This window comes from Ciona robusta, chromosome 1 (assembly GCF_009617815.1).
Source record: "Ciona robusta chromosome 1, ASM961781v2".
Taxonomy (NCBI): Eukaryota; Metazoa; Chordata; class Ascidiacea; order Phlebobranchia; family Cionidae; genus Ciona; species Ciona robusta.
In genome coordinates, this window is record NC_143235.1 from 13,404,146 (window position 1) to 13,425,194 (window position 21,049).

General features: G+C 35.3%; 4 protein-coding genes across 6 annotated transcripts; 1 reads left to right on the forward strand and 3 right to left on the reverse strand.

Moving 5' to 3' along the window:
• Nucleotides 1-241: 241 nt before the first annotated feature.
• Nucleotides 242-4,835, reverse strand: LOC149743477 (3-hydroxyisobutyrate dehydrogenase, mitochondrial-like). The gene is made up of 8 exons (XM_089884997.1): nt 4,676-4,835; nt 4,288-4,428; nt 3,704-3,813; nt 2,985-3,106; nt 2,477-2,574; nt 1,937-2,049; nt 1,410-1,566; nt 242-1,024 (listed from the first exon to the last, which is right to left on the reverse strand). The coding sequence occupies exons 1-8, from the start codon at nt 4,745-4,747 to the stop codon at nt 869-871; spliced, it is 969 nt and encodes a 322-aa protein (XP_089741123.1). The 5' UTR covers nt 4,748-4,835; the 3' UTR covers nt 242-868.
• A 625-nt stretch (nt 4,836-5,460) lies between these two features.
• On the reverse strand, nt 5,461-10,701 carry LOC149743478 (26S proteasome non-ATPase regulatory subunit 3-like). The gene is made up of 10 exons (XM_089884930.1): nt 10,466-10,701; nt 9,877-10,079; nt 9,602-9,721; nt 8,999-9,147; nt 8,559-8,749; nt 8,111-8,214; nt 7,646-7,760; nt 6,855-7,078; nt 6,341-6,496; nt 5,461-5,840 (listed from the first exon to the last, which is right to left on the reverse strand). The coding sequence occupies exons 1-10, from the start codon at nt 10,599-10,601 to the stop codon at nt 5,715-5,717; spliced, it is 1,524 nt and encodes a 507-aa protein (XP_089741056.1). The 5' UTR covers nt 10,602-10,701; the 3' UTR covers nt 5,461-5,714.
• An 869-nt stretch (nt 10,702-11,570) lies between these two features.
• On the forward strand, nt 11,571-13,180 carry LOC149743479 (serine racemase-like). The gene is made up of 2 exons (XM_089885010.1): nt 11,571-12,310; nt 12,629-13,180. Exons 1-2 carry the CDS (start codon nt 11,827-11,829, stop codon nt 13,108-13,110), a joined length of 966 nt encoding a protein of 321 aa, XP_089741136.1. The 5' UTR covers nt 11,571-11,826; the 3' UTR covers nt 13,111-13,180.
• A 128-nt stretch (nt 13,181-13,308) lies between these two features.
• LOC149743480 (alkaline phosphatase-like) lies at nt 13,309-21,028 on the reverse strand. Of its 3 annotated transcripts, none has more exons than XM_089884886.1 (11): nt 20,305-21,028; nt 19,062-19,175; nt 18,786-18,907; nt 18,215-18,389; nt 17,762-17,937; nt 16,041-16,239; nt 15,614-15,766; nt 15,184-15,363; nt 14,521-14,667; nt 14,084-14,228; nt 13,309-13,829 (listed from the first exon to the last, which is right to left on the reverse strand). In XM_089884886.1, exons 3-11 carry the CDS (start codon nt 18,897-18,899, stop codon nt 13,547-13,549), a joined length of 1,572 nt encoding a protein of 523 aa, XP_089741012.1. In that variant the 5' UTR covers nt 18,900-18,907; nt 19,062-19,175; nt 20,305-21,028; the 3' UTR covers nt 13,309-13,546. The 3 variants fall into 3 exon arrangements, with proteins under 3 accessions (XP_089741012.1, XP_089741003.1, XP_089740995.1); XM_089884877.1 differs by having other exon boundaries at nt 20,215-21,028; XM_089884869.1 differs by having other exon boundaries at nt 19,353-21,028.
• Between the last annotated feature and the right edge of the window lie 21 nt (nt 21,029-21,049).

Here is a 21,049-nt window from a genome sequence, read left to right on the forward strand (position 1 = left end):
AAAAGTTTTAAAATTTGTTTGTAGCATTATTAAACCTTGTAAAATTTTTGTATGGTATATATGTGAAAATCACAATGGTCGCACCATTGCCTACTAAAGATATTTTTAGTAGGCCATGGTCGCACATATTGTAGTCATACACCCCTACTAAAAACACTTAAGCTGTATTGCGGTATTGATTCATTGGGTTGCTTGGAATGTTACTTTGCGGTTAATTACCCATGTTTACAAAATTCAAACATTTAATGCATCATTCTGTTTATTCCTGATAATACAAAACACAACAACAAAGTTGTACCAAAACATGATTCGAAAAATATTTTGAAACATAAATCAGAGCTTCTCAAATAGTTTAAGAGGTCTTAGTTGTCTTAAATCTTAAATAAATAACAAGAACTTCTAAAAAAGTTCCAGATGTGTTCTGTTGAGTAGAACTATGAAATGATATACTTTAACCAATTTAAGGCAGTTGTTTTCCCAAAAGTTTAAAAAATCTCGAAAAATAAACATTGTGCTAAAGCAACATGAAATATTAAGTGCATTTTCTGAATGTTAAAATATTGGGCCATAGTTTGTGTCTTGGGATGCAGGAACGTTATGTCAACACACCACAGGTAAAATATAGCAAGGTAAATAATAAGCTATTAAAGTTTTGCAAATTTGTGAACTGTTTTTTTGAAATGAAACATTGGGAAGACATTATGGCAAAATGTAAAAATATGTTTTGGAATAATTATAAACACATTCATTTATAAATAATTTAAATAGCATTTGCACAAAGTTTTTTTTATGGCATTCAGGGGTGGTAGGTTAGTTATATGAACCTCAAAGATTGGTAACATTTATAGTTGCACTGTATATAAACTCATTATTTATCCTTTTCACTCAAAAACTTAAAAACTGATGAAAAATCTTTTTCTCCGAACCCTTTTTCACACAGCATGCGATACATCTGTAATGCTGATGCTCCCATTGGAGTCAGGGAGTTGGTGGCACTGGCTGCTTGCTGGGACAAACCAAGATCCTACAATATATGTGATAATTAGGTTATTTGCTGCAGCATAATTTTTACAAAATTTGTTAAAGATCACTAGAAAGGTATGTCATGAATAAAAAAGCTGTAAAAATGTTTACCAGGAAAAAATAGGGCTACAATATAAAATGAATATTTAGACCACGTGCAGTCGACGGTGCAGACATGCTTCTAAAGTTTAAATTTTATGTTTTTTTTACAAATTCAGACCATGTTTAAATAACCACTACGTTGCAGAAATGGCGGTTAGGTGTCTCGCCAAAGACATGCCCATAATAGTGCCATTGAGCATCAAACCTGATATCTTCTAATTACAATGCAAACGTTCTATGCTATAGCTATGATGGTTCCTTACTATACATATAATAAACCATACCTTAGTCATGAGTGCTGTACCAAAACCCCCCTGGTAGTTATTACTTGAAGGTACATTAGGTAGAACACCAGGTACAGGGTTGTAAGTATCAGATGACCAACACCGTCCACTTGAGGTGTTGATTATACCGGCCAATATTTTGGGATTCAAACCTAACCTGGGAATAAAATATGCATTCAAGTGGTAAAGTGGTTGTAATGTGTGAAAAAAAAGATCTTTTTTTCTGGTCTTAAAGGACCAACTTAAAAAACAGAAGATCTTTAACCTGTAATACACCTGGCAACAACAACATATACAATTTTTATATACAAAATCCCTTCTTTAGAAAACTCGTCCTTTCAAATTTGATCATGATAATAATGGAATCATAAATTAAACATAACTTGCACAGGCATATATTAAGCACAGAAATACTAAAATTATTACAGTAAGAGGTCCTAGAGCATAATATGACGGGGGGCTCAAGATGTAAGCCCCACTGGGCAATATGAATATTGGTAGTGGAAACAATTAACATAGAAACCTACTTTATTCCAAGATTCATTGACTCGGATACTCCAATCATAGAAATAGCAAGTAACATGTTGTTGCAGATCTTGGCAGCTTGTCCAGTGCCCACACCACCACAGTGGACAACATTCTATAAAAATGACAAATTTGAAACTTCGTTTTATTTGCCCTTGTTAGGTTAAATTTACGGTAAATTGTAGCTGGTTGAATAAATGAATGTAACTTATTTGGCCTTGTGACAGGGCAACCGCAGTCGTTATAACACAGGTGTTCTGTTTCCTACATCTCATGCCTGCTTACAAGTTACCACAAATTTTTTTGTAGTGGACGATTTAGACAATCCATAAGGAACCACTAGATTGGGAACAACTGTGGTAAAATGTTTTGCCTGGGACACATATGCTCACAAAGACACAAACCACAATAGTAGCAGCATCAGGCCACAAACCCATTTTCTCCAAATTTAATACCGTCGGCAGTAATACAATCATTATGTAAACAAGTGGTAACAACACTTAGCAACAGAACATCATATGTAGCTGAGTAACCCTCCTTACCTTGCCTACATGGTTAAGTATGTGGGAAGCTGTTTCAAAATCTTCTTTCTCTCCACCCACCATGAATGTTAATGTAGCAGCTTGTGCCGCTCCAACTCCTGTATTATAAGCAATATCAATAGCAGTTAGAAACCTTTACATACCCATTTGATTACTGGAGATATGTAAGTTTTTTTCAACCATCATAGCCATTGGTAATGACAGAAAATCACTTTATAAATACTTTTATACACAAAAATCTCTAAAAAGTCAGATGTGGTAACTTGTAAATAGTTGTAAGCGGACACGATGTATGTGAAACAGAACATGCGTGTTATAACAACTGTTGTTGCTCTAACAATGACAGTGGTTATAACACGGGAGTTCAGTTTTATTTATATTTATCTGTTTAAGTGAAACTGGAACCAATTGCTGCGAAAGCATTGTAAAAAACTTCAAATGTATATTATGTTGCCTAGTCTGTTGTCCCTGAAAATTTAAATTCATTTAAAGAATGCAAACCACTCACCCCCAGAGACAGGAGCATCAAGGTAGGTTGCAGATTTTAACTCTGATTGTTTTGCAACATTCTGTGACACGGCTGGGTCAATGGTTGAGCTGTCAATCAAAATACTGCCAGCTTGTACAGATCTGTGGGCATTGGATATTTAGTTTTAGTAATATTTATATATGTAAAAAATTTAGTGTAAGTAGTTATGCTAATGACCATGACCAATTTGAAAAAAAAAATAGGCCTACCCTAGAAAACAATCCGGGGAACCAGGAGTCCCTACCAGTAAAAATTACACAGGTGGAGTAACTTGAGGATCAAACAACATACAATAAAGAAACATTAGTATCAGGATCAACCTATTATGCATTTTTTGTTCTGTTGGCAGATGGCAGGCACGAATGTAACTTCCTTTAACCTCACGTGGCCAGGAAAACGACAGTCGTTATAACATGGGTGTTCATACACCTCGTGCCAGCTTACGAGTTACCTTACCTTATGTACATTACTTTTATAAGTGGTTAATTTTATGGATTTTTTGTTGATGCATGGCTGATAATTTGGACAACCCATTAGTGACCACTGGGTTGGAGCGATTGTCGTTAAGCGTCTTGCCCAAAGACACATACGCCCACAATGGTAGCAGCGACGAGTGTTAAATCCATTATTTCTAGGTTACAGAAAGACGCACCAACCTATGGCATCATTGTCGCATACACTTTAATGACCAAACTTACTGTAAAATTCCTTCACTGCCCAGATAAACCTCCTGCACGTGTGAACTGTTCGGCAGCATGGTTATAATTTGTGTTGAATGTTTTGCAACTTCAGATGGCGAACTTACTATCTGTAGAAATGATGGGAGTTATGATGTTGGATGGGTCCGGGAAAGAGTTGTGCTGGTTGCATAAACAATTTACATAAGCGGCCTAGGTGTTAGGGGAATTGGCAAAATCTGGTCTAAACCCTTAGACAAGGACCTCACCCATATAAAATAGAACATTTTAATACATACTTTATGCAAGTTTCATCTCAGCAGGTTAATAAAGATAAGTTAATAGAGTAACAATTTCTTATGTAAAGTATTGGAACAAATTTGGCCTAAATCCCAGGTTGTCGACAAGGACCTCACCCACATAGATTAAAGACTGTTTGCATATAATGGCATGTTTGCACTTTAAATATCTGCCCATGTACATGGTAGTTTTTCAGGACTGCCATAAGTTTTGACTTCTAAACTGTTACCTAGTTAACATGCATTCATTCTTGGGATTATATTTTTTTAAAAATGTATGTGTGAAAATTACCAACTCTATAATACCTGTCCCCCAGCCTCTACTATTGGCTTGGTTGATGCTTCAATGACATCAAATGCAACAACTTTATGACCACTCTTCAGTAAGTTCATTGCCATGGGGCCTCCCATGTTACCAAGACCAATAAATCCAACTGTCCCAGTGCACTGAAAATTGATCAATTAAATATTAACTTGACAGAATAAATTTAAAATATGTAGCGTTATAAGTCGTTTCGTTACTTTTTTATAGCCTTATTTTGGAATAAATAGGACATGCAATTAGCATGAACATAGCTTTAACAACAGATTAAGTTTAAATATCTAATTTCTTAATATATGGGACTATGGGACTATGCAGTATAGGTATTAATTCAGATTTAAAGCGGTATTTAGTTTCTACAAGTACAAATACCTTATTTCTTGATATTTGGGAGTATGCAGCAGGTACAGCCTTGCTGCAAACACGACGTAATAAAAAAGCCATCACGATTTATTCAACTTACAACGTGGAAAAACCTGTTACACAATCGTTATAATAGTTTGACCATATTTCATATTACGTAATTATTTAATTCCCAATCAACTGTGCAATACACACAAACTTTTTAAACAAACAATATTTTCAGTTTTATATAATGTAATACAGGGCATTTTGTATTAGAATCATGTCGCCATCATTCTATAATAGCCTATAATAGACTAGAGAAGTCTCTTCATTGTTATATCATGAATTACAGGAAACGCTCAAAGCCATTCCACGTTATGCCAGCTGGCCAGTGGCTATCGTTACACTACACAAAATACAATCTTTATGCCTAATGAAATTTAGATAATAATAAATACCAACACGCCGACGGCTAAGTCGTAGTGTTTGCTTTAATTCTCTGAAAATTTTTACATTCTAAGGGTTGTTCAACGTGTGATTTCTATGGAGATATATGCATTTGAAATTCTGACTTCACTCTGAAGTGAACTTTATTACACACAAACTTGAAAGAAAATATGTCATAATTAAGATTTTGTAGCGACATCAACATAATGTCGTGTTGGTATAAGTTGTAGCTGTCATGGACATTGTATTAACGAATGTCCATTTGGAGCACTAAAGTGCCATATACCATACCAACCCACAGTGGTAAAGGCATAGTCCCTGAGAGTAATTCGGCAACGCCGCGTAGTCCCTTGTGCATAAGAATATACAACATATAGAAACCGTGTATTTTTGCCCTGGGTTTCAGTATACAAACGCTGCAGTAAGGTTACAGTTAACATACAATAGTAATGGATACCACAACATGCGACAAACGCAAAAGGTGTTTATTTTGTTGCAATCCTTTTTCGAAGCAGCGAAAACAATTTTTTGCCCAAAATCTCCTACAATTTGAACTTAAACATATATGCGTTAATACAAAATCGTTCTTATGATCGTGAGGAGTTCACGGCGTAGTAGATCACGGGAAATCGTCATCTTCATCGGCCATTTCTTTCGCAAACTCGATATCTTGTTGTTCACGCTCACGACGTTCTTCAGCACTTTCTAAGTCAACGTGGTAAGCCTTGGGTGGAAACCTCATGGCCTGGAATTCAATGCAAGGTTACTGTGGGTGGGGATATATTAGCTGACATTACACAAAATTTTTGAAAATGGTTAAATCTGCTACTATTGTGGGCGTGTGTGTTTTGAACAAGACACGTGGCGGGAATTCATAATTGTAAATGCAAGATCTGTAATGCAGATAGATGGATAGTATTACAAAGTTCAAAACAGTAAAAACAACAAAAAAATGAAAGTATGCATCCTCCCATTGCAGGACAACAACAGTCGTTATAAAACATAGGTGCTCTGTTTGATATACTGCATGCCTGCTTACAGTTACCACGAGTTACACTGTCAGGAGTTACCGCCACATTAGGGTATAATTAGGGTATACCGCCACATTAGGGTATTCAGGTATTCATGATCCTATGAGCACAGTGTTTGCGAAAAGACATCCATCTACACACCAGTTCAATTAAACAACAATTCCATTGGGTATCAGGTTCAAGTTCATTACAAGGTAGTAAACACACAACTAACCATAACTGAGTTCTTATAAATATCAAGACAGAATGATATTCGATCATGGAAAGCTTTCTGTGGTTCCTGTGTGCTGTACACATCACTAACATCCTTGGTTTGTACATAACCTTCCTCGTGGTTCATTTCAGCTTCAATAACTCCGTCTCTTATCGCCTGTGATTAGTATCAGTATATACATACATATATCATAGTAATTCTGCTACTACTAAGTTTAACATAGTACCACTGGAAAGTTTATTTTATCTCCCATGCAGACATTCTTCATGAGATTACTAAAATAGTTTGTTGGTTTTAAATGTGGGGATACTGATTAGTTACATATAGTTAATGAGTTGCTGTTTACTGTTGTTGCCAAACATGAGAGGATAAATAAATTACTTTTTATATTCAGGTGTTTAATCTCTAAGGTAAGATGCCACATGACAATATGGCATGCCACGAAACCTTCTAGTTGGCCATAAAGTTAACAGTGGTATAAAGTTAACATAAAGTTTCAAAAGACCGAACCGACCTTAGCAATAATAAACTCTGCATCTTCTGCTGAATCCAATTGTAGTTTAGCTGCAACATCTGAGAGCGAGATCCTTGAATAGCCGCTTGATATACGACGTACACCAGCCTTGATTACATTGTGTCGAACACGAAGTATCAGCGTGTAGTTACGATCACGCTGGAAAGCTTCAGCATGCTTCTCCAACGCAACATTGAAGGCACTTAGGTCACCAGTTCGTACCGCTGGGGATTTCGTGAGAGTTTTATTTGAGAATTTTAAAGTTTAGTTATTAAAGCTATTACAGTGTGTGGAAAAGCAGACACATTTGGTCATTTTATCCTGTGGGTGGCAACTTGAGTGACTAATTCATAATCGCCACTCTCATGCCCACAGTGAAGTTGGTGAAGCTAATGCAGTTTGTGGATAAGCAGGCATGACTTTTGGTTGTTTGGGTCATTTATATCCTCATGGGTAGGAACTTGAGTCACTTATACATGGTTGCTACTCCAATGTTCACAGTCAAGTTGCTGAAGCTATTTCAGTGTATGTTAGGTGCTAAGTTTAAGTCATAATAATTTCAGTGTATGGATAGGTGCTAAGTTTAAGTCATAATAATTTGCCTAAAATTAAAATTATAGTTTTTTATAACTGCCAATAATTTCACTAATATTACCCATAGAGTTACATAGGTGGTAACTTGTAAGCGGAAAATAGGTGTATGAAAGGGAACACCCGTGTTGTAACAATTGTCGTTGCTATGCCACACGAAAATGAATAAGTTTTATTCATTCAAAACAAGAAGTAATTACCTTGAGTGAGATCAAAATAAGGGACAAGTGATTTTTTCATGTCATTCTGTTTAAACTGGGCACGCTCGGGGATTTCCCCAAGGAGCAACTCAACCACAATAGAAAGCTTGGTAACCTGTTTTAGGGAGTGGAAATAGAGTTAATAAACAGGCGCACTCGACATCACGTTTTTTAAACTTATACAAAATCTGTGTGAAATGTGACATTGTTAAAATGCAGTAACATTCATATCATGAATTATAGAAAGCTTTATTGATTACTGTATAATTTTGCCTCGCTTGTAGACACAAAAAAAGATGTGTGTAAGTAAAAATATGTGTGTAAGGTTATTTCAGCAATGTCACTTAGGAAAAAACAAATAAAATAAATGTGCCACCTATAAATACATTATTGTACTTTGAAATGCGAACATTACGTAATGCAAAATTAGTTATCACCAGATATAGTGTTAAATAAATAACATACAGTTTGTTTGAATCCAACAGCACTTGATTGTGGAGCTTTTCTTAGAGCTGTTACAAGCGTGCGGCGAGCTTCAGAATATTCAAGTTGGACCGCTTTTACGCGACCTGGAATAAATATGAGGATTGTGCTAGGCCACAAAGCTTGTGTAATATATATATATAATATGGTTGTAGGCAAGACAGAGCCTTTGGAAGTATAACTTATAACAGAGCAAACATTTTTATTTTAAATTGGATTAAAAGTGTTTTGGCACAATATATTTATAGAAGACTTATAGAATATTAATTTAAAAAAAAACTTTAATTTTATTTGGTCCAATGAACTTTTCCTAGTATTAACATAACAGAGAAAGTAGCCAACTGTTATAACAACATCAATGATAATATTTATTTATAATAATATTTTATAACAGGAAAACTACTGTTATAGTTACAACAATGCTCATTACCTGTGTAATAAAGGTGACGTGCCCATTCATTATTTGAAGCCATTTCTGGAAAGGTTGATTTGGAAGCAAGTTTCTCTGCTTGTTCGTACAAGTTGTAATGCAGGTAGTTACGCAACAACAAGTTGAGCAGTGTTGCCTGTGTGTCAGTATCGTGCACTAACGCTGCTGTACGTAGTCGGGCATGGAGAACACTGGAAAGCAATGTGATTACAATTAAAATAGCAATGAAACATTTGAGGGTGTCATAACAACTCTTGGATATTCTAACTGTCAAAGTAATTTTCCTTCAGGTATTTTTTTTAATTTATAATTTTATTAAAAAAATGTTTACTAAAAATACAAACCTGTTTCTACAGTTAACACATTTTATTGTTGCAACTTACAAGCAATTTAATTTTATAAAATTTACACCACATGATACATTAAACACAAACTCCCACCTTCTAACGTCTTCAAGCTTTCCTATAAGTTCATAGACTCGACTATAATAGAAATAACATTTTGCAGCAAGAGAGTCAAGCGACCGTCGATTCTCGTTCACGAGTTTCGTTACAATTTTGTTGGAAAGTTTCATTGCGAGACTGTGAGACTAAAAATAAATTGTTTGGAATAAAATTAACTTTGGTGGGGAGCTAACTAATAACTATGTCAGATTGTGATTTATTTTGTTAAGTACAAAAACCAGTCTGGGTATTGGGAAAATGGGTCTGGCATAAAAAGGTCCGCACCAATATAGAATAAAACTCAACAATAAGTAAAAGCCAATACATATGATGGAATTTTCACCATAAACTATTAATATCAGATAGTATTGCCCTGATACATATATCTTATACAGGGCCGTACTATCTGATATTACTGGCATTTACTGGAAATTTTATTTTGTCAATATACGAACATTGTTTTTTGCATAACATAACTATGGCTTTACTATTTCCAGACTGTGTAAAGTGGCCTTTTTTATACACATAAATATAAAGCACACACAGATTATTTACCATTCATCCTGAAAAATAAATAAAAAAAATCTTATATGTTCTCACCTTACTATCTATAAGATAAATAAGAACAAGTAGATAAACATAGATCTCAGTCTCAGGTATCCTTGGTACTTTAGCTTGTCGCGAAGTCTTCACTGGTTCACCAGTCTCTGTTTCCATGCTCTTTGGAATAACAAAGGCAATTTACAATAATGTTTAAGGTGTTTTACCACTAACACTCAACAACTCAAATCTTTTAAAAAAAATAAAATTATTTAAAAACCATAATACTAGTTAAAGAAACACATTTATAACAAAATTCAATATAAATATCCTACCTCTTCCAAGCAAGAGAAGAGTTCACTCTTTGAAGCTTCGTCCGTGGGTTGCCGACCGTTAAAAAACATTTTAACCATCCTTGACACCATGTTAAGGTTCAACTTTTTACGAGTAGTTGGCAAAACACGGATAACACGAAGTGTATGACGATGTTCACGTGAATTCACTGATCTCTCGATTAAAACAAGTTGTTCTCTCACATCTGAAAGGATTCAAACCTTTCATCATTTTTATTAATATGATAAAATTATTTTGAAATTTTCATTAAATTATGCCAAAATAGTCTGAATCCTTGCAATACAATTTATTTCTAATATTTCATACCCAAAAAGGGGTCAAAATGGGAGAATATTGATTAAGTTATTATTAAATGGTTAGCAACATCTTATTAGAAGTTATAATAAAATAAATAGGAAACTATTCAGACTAATTATCACGTTATTACAGTTCTAGTGAAGAGTCTTCCCCCCCCACCTTATTTGCTAACCACTAACCCCTGACCCCTATAACCTACTGCTGTAATGCTATTTTCATAAGCATACTTTTTCGAGGTTGAAAAATCAATTGTATAAAAATAAAGCTATGCACCTTCTACAGACAGAACGTCAATTTCTTCTTGGGATAACTCAGTTTGTTTGGTTTCCATTTCTTCAGGTTGGTCTGCTTTTGACTTTTCTTCTTTCTCAACTGCTTTAGATTTAGTTGCAGCAATTTTGCGGGCCATGGTTATAATAGATGTTGTTTAAATTACTAAATTAGGATACGTGTCGACTTTCCCTACTTATACGGTAACCTGCTGTAAAACTCCTGTTAAATACACTATCGCCACTACATATCATACACAGCTACATAGTAAAACTACAATCCAATTTAAAAAATTAGGTCTTTCATAACTTCTAACCTTTCTCAAAAACAAAAACGAAATTTCAATTATTTATTCTGGCATGACTTGTGATTTTGAATTCTAACAAAAAGTCACTTTTATATTTCTGTTACCGTAACACAAAGAAAAACTCCCCGTTTGAAAACAAAGTTTTTAAAATTTGGTATGTAATTTAAATTAGTGGCCAACTGGACGTCAAAAGTTGAAGATTTAAATTTTTTCACTTATTATATACGTCTAATTAATCCATAATCGTCCATAACATGCATATATATAAAACATGTGGGAGGTAAAAATACTCCGTGGGACATAAAACTAAAGAGATTAGCCTACAGCACCAGTTAACACATTTGTACAAAAAAATCTGTTTTGGGCTCGTATAGGTCGTACTTTGATAAACAAGTGGGTCGTTACTTACAGCCCAAAAAAGGCAAAGGCGTTTTCACTAAAGAACTTTAGTTGGTATTGCGTGAGTACGTAAAACGGGAAAATGTCTGTACTAACCAATGTTAATATATTTTCATATTAACATTGATACTAACATAGGTAGCCTAAATTATCCCGTATTCTAAAGGTTGTCGTTGCTCTGCCACGTTTAGGATGAGTTACAAATGTCAAACGAGTAAATTGACTTGCCTTTGGGAGTAGATAAAAATGGGTCAACTCCTGCCTAAATTAGCCTACACGTGTGTGCCTCGTCGTAGACCCTTACCCATACAGATTCTATTAGGGGACCAGCATAAAATATTTCGTTTCAATGTATACTTATAACATATTTTAAAAACATTTTTTTTATCCCGAATAACCATAGGAATACGTTATGCGGTCTGAACTATATAGTCATTATAACACATATAGGGTGTGTGATTCCTCCAAGGGCCGTGGGGAATAAACGAGCAAATAAAGTTAGTTAACAAAGATCCAATACCATCGTATATATCGACACCACCGACATGACACTCACATCCACTTTGAACACAAGTATGGTAAGAGCTCTTATATCTCGGCTTGTATAAAGTGCATGGTGGTAAAGTGGCAACATTGATACATACATGGGTTGGGCATCATGGACTCCAGCGAAATGTCACCAACTTTGGACGATATTAAAGCAGCCAGGGAACGAATTGTTCATCACATTGAAAAGACTCCGTTAATATCTTGCCGAAGTATAAATGATGCGTGTGGAAGAAAAATATTTATGAAAGCAGAGAATTTTCAAAAATCCGGATCTTTTAAAGTGAGAGGGGCGTTTAATGCTGTTTTATCCGCCTTAGAGAAAGATGGGGTGAAGTCGCTTGTCACACACAGTAGTGGCAACCATGGCGTAGCTTTAGCAAAGTTCGGGAGAGTTCTTAATATACCAGTGACCGTTGTCATGCCGAAAACTGCGCCACCTTTTAAACGAAAGTCGGCGACATCGTTTGGTGCTGAAGTTATTGAATGCGAACCAACGCATGCGGAGAGGGAACGAAAATGTGAAGAAGTTCAACGCAACACTGAAGCTATGTTTGTATCCAGCAGCCAGGATCTGAGAGTCATCGCAGGTCAAGGTAGGTATACCGTAGTGTAGGTTTAGCAGCCACGCCTTTTTAATACTTTTACTCAAAGGCAGTCATAAATGAATGTAAAGTATTTATTCCGCGTAGCACTGCAACGAAAGTCGTGAACACGGGTGTTATGTTTTAAACATCTCGTGCCCACTTACGAGTTATATATTCTACGTATGTAAGTTTTCCAGCTTTTTAGCGTGGTTTAAAGGCTAGCGTTTACTGATATTTTCAAACTCTTTAATGTTTTAATTAATCTGATCTTCGCTATTGTATTCGAGGAGATACACTTCTACCCGATAAAAATATATTATGTTGAAGGGACTGTAGCGCTTGAGATGCTGGAAAAACAACCGGACTTGGACGCCATAGTTGTCCCTGTGGGTGGTGGGGGTTTGTTAAGTGGGGTGGCTACAGCTGCAAAGGCAATTAAACCGTCCATTCAAATCTATGGAGCTGAACCCGAGATTGCGAACTCCTGTTACAAGTCCTTACGAAGCGGGCAACGAACCACGCTACAGGAATACCCGAACACTATAGCTGACGGTCTACGTACCAACATCGGTAGCATTACGTGGCCAATTATAAAACAAAAGGTTGATGACTTAATTTTGGTGACTGAAGACGAAATTGCTTCAGCTATGGCGCTGATTTGGGAAAGAGCTAAAATAGTCGTGGAGCCTTCATCTGCGGTCGCGTTAGCTGCTGTGAAAAGCCATTCAAAGGCGAAGGGATTGGCGGGGATAAGCAAAGTCGGCGTCGTACTAACAGGCGGCAATGTAGGCTTTAGTAATATTTTTTAATATATGGGCGTGATATTACAGCAGGGATGGTGACGTAGCATGGCTGTGCAATAAACGGTCAGTGACGTAGCATGACTGTGCAGTAAACAGTTGGTTCCGCAGCATGACTGCAATATAGTCGCGGACATTTAGTTCGCTATACCTGTAAAATCCCATGCTAGCTTTGTCCTGCTAAATTTGATAAATTTGATAAAAAACTTTTTCTCTCCGCAATTTCTCTTTTTTTAAGTTCAGCAATGTTTCGCGAATATATTAAGTAATTTACGTCATAATGTTCGCTAAAAATTACCGCACATCCACAATACTAAGAGACAATTACGTCACAAACAGAAAAAAACACTCGATAAGCGATTAAAGGTAATCAGTAAATCTCAAAAGTTTATAATTATAAAAGTAAAAATATTAATTAGGAAGTTTTAAAAAAGTAATTATAAAATTATAAATTCGTTACCGACTTTGAATGAATGTGGCTGTTCTCGTATATGGCGTCAGATTGCATTTGTTTTGGTTTCTTAACAATCGGTATAAGAACGAGAATTACCAACGCGAGGCAAATTACGAGGACAAATTGAACGTAAAGTGCAACTACTGCATCAGTGGCTGTTAGTTTAATACCGAGGAAATCAGCAGCCACATATTTAGAAGGCGTATCTTCCCCAGCGTATGTATTACGGGTTCCGCTACAATGTGATGTGTCGTCACCAATACATGCAGCATACCTGTAAAAAAAAAAAAAAATAACCAAAAAGTTGCATACGTGGTAACTCGAATGCGGGAACAAGGTGTATATGCAACAAAACTTCCGCGTTATAATAACTGCTGTCTTTCTGGGCGAGGTTAAATAAGTCCATTCGTCATCTATGAATATCCACCTGTATGCGTGCCAATACAATTACCGTTTTTCCGCTTTTTTGGTAATTTAAACTTTTCCTACCAACTTAAAATAAACAAAAAGCGCATATTACGTGCCTACCTCATTACATGGGGAATATAACTTTGTTCGTGAACGCCATGAAAAAGATGGGACATCGGTCCTCTAGCAAGGATAGCAACGTCGTCACCGCCGTGAGTCTCGGAATCTATTGGGGTTGAACTTTGTTGGAGGTATGCTAAAGATTCTGTGAAACAAGAGAGCATGGCCTTAATGGATGGGCACGAAAATTGTAAAATAATTAAAATAGACATCTATTTTATAAGTTTTGCTCCACTTTTGCTAAATTGGTTAAATAACATTTAATTGTTAGACATATGGCTGTTATACTGCATAACCCGCTTATTAAAGTAACTATTTTCAGCATGTTATGCATGACAATTACAGCAATTAAAAGTGTCTTGCCCAAAACGTATAAGCCACAAAGGTGACAGCATTAAGCTTTGAACCCAATATCCCCTGGAATGGAGCACGCTAACCTGTATTTACGTTGGTAAGATTCTGCCTCACATGAGAGCCCCGAAATGTCCTTGGACCTTGGAAACCAGGTCCATTAGCATACAGCAATGTTGTGTACGGTTTCCCATCTTCCGCTAATGCAGGGTTAGTGTTGGATGGTGCTAGTCCTGTAAAATATAATGGGTTATCTTATAGGGTTATAAACATTATGTAACAAACCTAACTTAACCAAAATACAACCTAATCATGGTTATTTAAGGAACAGAGTATCGACAGAGAGTATATCTGAGTATAGAAACAGAGTATTAACTATTTTTTACCAAACTTGCAAAAAAGATCAAGGCCGTACAACGTGGCCTGGCAGGTAATTTGGGTCTTGGGCCAAGGTTGGTCCTACATGAAGGTTCTATTGCATAAAGCTCACCCGATGTTAAAGTCTGTCCCTTCTTCAAGGGGACAAGGAAAATAATGGTAATAAAGGGGAGATCTTCCCTTGATAGCTTGCCTGCATGTTTCCAATGAAACAAATCCAATAACATGGCTAATACACAAGCGTTAAAATTGCAAGACTGATAACTGCGCAGTTTAAGGCATTATGCTTAGTTGGTGTAAGACTAATCACGGTCTACTGAAGATATCTTTAGTAGGCCGCATAAAAGTGGTTGAAATATAAAAGTAGGTACCGAATATTGGATTTCCTCTTTCACTGTATGCTCCCACACTCATGGTGTGCGCGTGATCTGCTGTGACTACTATGAGTGTGTCACTTTCAGCTGTCAAGTCAACAGCGCGTTTTATTGCTTTATCAAAAGCCACCAAGTCTGTGAGTGCCAGGTGTGCGTTGGATGCATGGTGTCCATGGTCTGCACGAATATTTGTAAAATATATGAAGTTAAAGGTTAAGCTTGAAAAGGTAGTTTATTATTTTGCACTTTTATTTCAGGTCAGCTCCTGTTGAAGTACCTTATGCATATATAAAACAAAATTTTATGACCACATTAACAAGACACAGTAACAAATCAGGCTGTATAATTTATTACAAAGCCCTAACCTACCTGAATATTTAATGCATCAACTTCTAGCATAAAAGTAAGCCCATAACCACATCCATACCTATTCTTCCCCCTTCAACAAAAAGGAAATATCCTTTCGTATTCTTCTGCAGCATCCGGATTGCTTTTTCTGTCATTTCTTCAAGTGAAGGTTCCCCAGCTGAATCATCCAACCTCCTTGCGTCATAATTCATGTCACATGGTTCGAACATTCCTGTAAGTTAAAATATAAGCTTGTTACTTTTTATTGTACTATTTATTCTATACATGGGAGTCCTATAGTGTGAGACGCCATTGGACCTGATATTTAGACCAGAGCTGACCCATTATCGCAACATCACAATTTTGTGGTTGAAGAATTTCATTTAGTGGTATTTTGGTTTATATTCTGATTTAAAAGACTAAAAAGCAAGCCACAGTCCAGGACAAAATAAATGCACAGAAACAGAAGATTTAAACCATTTTGATATAACATTCAAACATCTTACCCAGTAACCTATCTGTAGTAACCGGATCTACTTGATCAAACTGTTCCTGGTTCCAAACAAACTTGGCTGTATTTCCATACTTGATTTGCCAGTCTGATATAAGATCCTGCCCATCTTGCCTCTCATAACTTTGTTTCGGGTATTCTTCATCTGGGACGCCTTGGGGTCGGAAATATTTTCGTCCACCACCCAAAGCAACCTGCAATGAACAGAACATTCCCAGTGATAACCATGCCTATCTCCAGCCAATTTTTTCAGGTTTAACCCTTTAACTGCCGCCTATTTTTTCAAAATTTTTAATTTTTGACCAAGTATCATCTAATTGGATTTTGTAGCCAAACTATAGCAGTTAGAGCAAAACATGCTATAGAAAGTTTGAAGAGTATAAAATTCTTTTCAACTTCATATTTTTAATTTTTTGATGACGTCATCAAAATAACGATGACGTCATAATGAATTTTTCAATATAGAATATTTCAGGAATGAACAAAAATATCCAAAAGTAATGCATTGCAAACTTAATCAGTATCAAATTATCTTTCTTTTGATGTATAAAATGTACTTCTAGCATGTTCATACAGGTAAAAATCTCATAAAGAGCCATTGGCGTCATACTTTCAGCCTCCTAATGATGGTGCTATTGGTGCTTTTGACAAACTTATTGTTTTCAGTGAATAAAGTAAATTGTGGTCTGTTGTATTCATCAATGAGGCTCTAGAAAACACAAATTCAATGACAAAACAAAGTAAATAACAAAGCTTTGAAACATCAAACATAGTTTGAAGTGTCCTCAGGATGATTCGCTTGATTTTTATTGAAAGGAAGTAAAGTTTCCTCACTTCAATATCCTATAGGTCCTATTTCTGCTGAATACAACATCAAATCTCGTTCAAAACATAATATATATATATTTTTTACCCATCAACTTTAGTACAAATATCATAAAAAGTAGTCAGGCATAATAGTCATAAATTTTTAAAATTTTTAATTTTCAAACAGATTTGCTTATTTTGGACATATAAACCACACTAATTAGAGTAATACCAGCTCATTCAACAAATAAAAGCAAAGAAAATGCAAGCCTATGTGTCCCAGTGTCCATTTGAGCTACTTTGTACAAAAATTCTGTTCTAGTACCCCTACAATGAGTTTTCAAAGCTAAAAATGCTTTGCGAAGCCTAAACAACGCTTGAATACAAGGGGAATCCCCTACTGCAACTCCGAATTGGCGCGAACAGGAGATTACAGCAAAATTGGGGACATAACTAAAGGAAAATGGCTAAATTTGGCTAAAAATCTTCAAAAACTTTGACAAAACAATACTCAAAATGTTTAAATACGTTGATATATTTTTTATTGCTGAAATCAAAAGGAAATTGCTTCCTCTTTCAAATGAAACCAAATTTGGGATCGATAATGGAGAAATGACCACAAAATCACCGTTTAAGTGACGTGTGGGGTCCCAGAGCGACTTTAGTCGCCATGGGCAGTTAAAGAGTTAAGTATCAATGCTACCATTGTGAGTGCATAGGTCCTTGGGTAGGACACTTAAAAGCCATTGTTTCAACCCAGTGGTCATTTATAAGTAGTCTATATTGTCAGCCATACATTATATTAAACAAACATTCAGAAAGTTACAGTATATACCAATTAGGTGAGTTAGCCAACGAACTAATGTTAAAACAGCTTTAATTAGTCAAGCTACATTAATATCAACTTACTGTGATCATGTCAGATGAATCCATGAATTGTTGCGCAATATCTTTACACCCCTCTTGTATTGCACTTTCAGGTAAGTTGTTATCCCCATACCACCCCCTGCTTGGTGTATGTGCGTAAGTGCCAGCAGGTGATGCATGGACTATTCTTGTGGTTGTAACTATTCCTGTTGATTTGCCTAAAACCCAATGAGAAAATATTATAGTGTGTGAATCACGTAAAGACAGCGGCACAGCCATCATACATTGTAACATCTTGGTATCCCAAAAATTGTCTGGTGTGGGGCAGTAGTTACGGTGGTCATCCATGGATTGTTTGTTGTCTTTTATTGATTAATAAAAGTGTCAGCCATGCATACACAACAAAAATAAGACAGTTGGCTAGAGTGAATAGATAGGAACTTATGGGTGACAAATTGTTAGCCAGGAGAGCTTTATCAAATATTATAGTCTTACCTGCTTTGTAAGCCTTCACTAATGTAGATTCCACCTCATTGCCCTTGACGGAACTGCAATCCCCATATTCAACATTGCCATTTAAACCTATTGTAGAGTAATCGCTTTTGACTCCACACAGATAAGCAGTTGCAGTGCAAGCTGAATCAGACACTTGTTGATCAACTGAGTATGTCTGTGGAAAGAATATTGAGTCATATGTTAAGTAATATTAAAATAGTTAAATAATATTTATTAGTAAGAGGCTTTAAGTGGCAGTGTTTGAAGATCTATCCTGGTAGTTTCTACATTGCATTAAACAGTAAACGTTATTAAAACTGGGGTAAGTTTGTTTCATACACTTGTGCATCTAACTAGCACTGACTCGGCTGTAAATATTGAAGCAGTGGAAATCATATGAAATGATATTATATCTGATCAATGTGTGAGGCCCCAGAGAATTTACATTTAAACTAGATTTTGCACAAAACAAGTACAAACTAAAACATTGATATGCTACAGATTTCAAAGTTGTGGGGCTTATGGTGTAATTAAATGTCTGAATATTAGCAGTTGTATACCAGCAACAAACCTTTGAAAGACCAGCAAAGTGAAACTGATCCATGGCTAATGTGGATTCTTCTCCACTCTTGCCTTCTAACTGTCCCTTCAGGATTCTACCAGCAGTTATAGTTGCCACACTCATGCCATCACCTGTGTTGATTTTGCAAAGCAATACATTATTAAAACGAACAACAGCTGCATATGTGGGCAAAAATAGAACTTTTAACCAAGAAAACACAGAAATCTTAATTTTTAGAAGATTCTACTTCAAAATAGACAACTACAAAGTTTAAAAAAAAATGACCTAGAAACAAAATAATATTTCTTGCAACATTCTTGTTTAAGTTTTCTCTTTCGAGAGCAATATCAATTTCTTCTTGGCCGAGTTTGTACCAATATTCTGTTGTTTCTTCTTCATCTGAGAGGAGGAATAAATTTAACTTAGAGATTACAATGGTGGCAGCATAAAGCCTCACAGCCGTAACTCTGTGCTAGATACAGGCACACCATTTTTTTTTGCCACCAACTTTGTCTAAAGTTGTCAACTATGGATAAGTCATTCAAGTTTCCACCCACGAGGTTATAAATTACTGACCTGTCCATCCTCTAGCAGATGAAATAGTTACAAACCCACACATGAAACATAACCCAATAACAAATTTATTCATTTTACAACCTCTAAACAAGTTGATATATTCTTACAGCCTGTTACTAATCATTGTTTAACTTTCCGCAACAAATGACAAGTTACAATTTAAACATCATAAAAAGTTTCAATTACTTAACAATATTTAACGATAAGTTTTTACAGTTACAGTTACACAGAACATGCTCTATTTATTATATCTGGATAAATTTCATAACTTTTTTTGCTTCACCACACAATTACACAAAGTACTTGACATTTAACTAAATTAAAACTTTCTGTAAATTAAAAAAAATCTTTGTCTATTATTTGCAGCAGAACTAATGAAACAAACACTCCTATTTTTCAACCATGCTGTACCATTCACACATAGCTATTCATCATTGTTTGCATTATAACCACTAAACAAACAGTTTATGCATTAACAATCTCATTTTATCCCTTGCACAACACTGTGCAAACACAAAATCTTTACACATTCCTTTTGCACTAATACACATAAAATGAAAGTTATAACAAAATTCTTTTGTTCAGAAGTATTTGAAAGTACAATTACCATAAATTCAAGAAACCACAACAATTAAAAAATTAAAGTCCAAGTGGGCATGAAAGATTATGTACCACTACAGAGTTGTTAGGGTTCTCTTGTTGATTTAGAAACCCCTGCTTTGAGCAAACAAACTAGACATAACTTTAAGATAAATAGTTATTTCTTTCAGTATAATAACTAAAAAGACACTAACTTATAAGAATAAACAAACAATACTTACAAAATCAGTCATTAGGATACAATATGGATAAAGATACATACAAAGAGTTGAAAAGTTTGTCCGACAATTTAGAAATTCCATGTATAATTGTAAGTGTACATAATGCTGTAATACGAACAAAGCACTTTTACCTTAGTATAGAATTGGTTATCGTCAAGTGGTGCGACATGAGCAGTAACTATAATTTACTTTACAGTAATAGGAGTTTCTGTAATCTTATTAAAGGCTATAGAATTAACTTTATTATTATAATTTATACAGGAGTGGTTTTCTGTAATTACACTTCACGTTGTTTGATCAATAAATATTTGTTTCTGCTTGACTTATTGTATGAACAGCGTAAATGTACACAGTAAACTAATTAAATCTTAATCCATAGCCTTCATAGTTTGTCGAAGGTTTCTAAACCTTTTGGATTCACCAGCCACGCTTCTAACTGACGTTCTTTTCTACACTTTTATCCATTGCGTGTTTTATCTACTGTGGTTCTGTTGTTGATTTCATTTTCTTCGTTGTTCTAAATAATCCGACCTTCGTTACTTTATTAAATCGATTTTTATTAAATGTTATTTGTTTATAAACTTTATGTTTTGTGCTATTACCACGTGCTGTTGGAAAATTTAAACAAAGCGCGCCATAGGGTATTATCCTAACAAAACATGACGTCATTTTTATAGACATCTTAATTAATTCGGAGGTAACTTAAACTCGAAATAGGACTTTTTCGAAGCTTTGCTAATTAATTTTAATATGAAATGTATTTGCCTATCTAAATGAAATATAACCAATTAAAAAGAACTATATTTTACTTATCCCATTAAAACTAAATCTGCTGAAGTAATAGTATTTAAATACAAAAAGATATTTATCACAAGC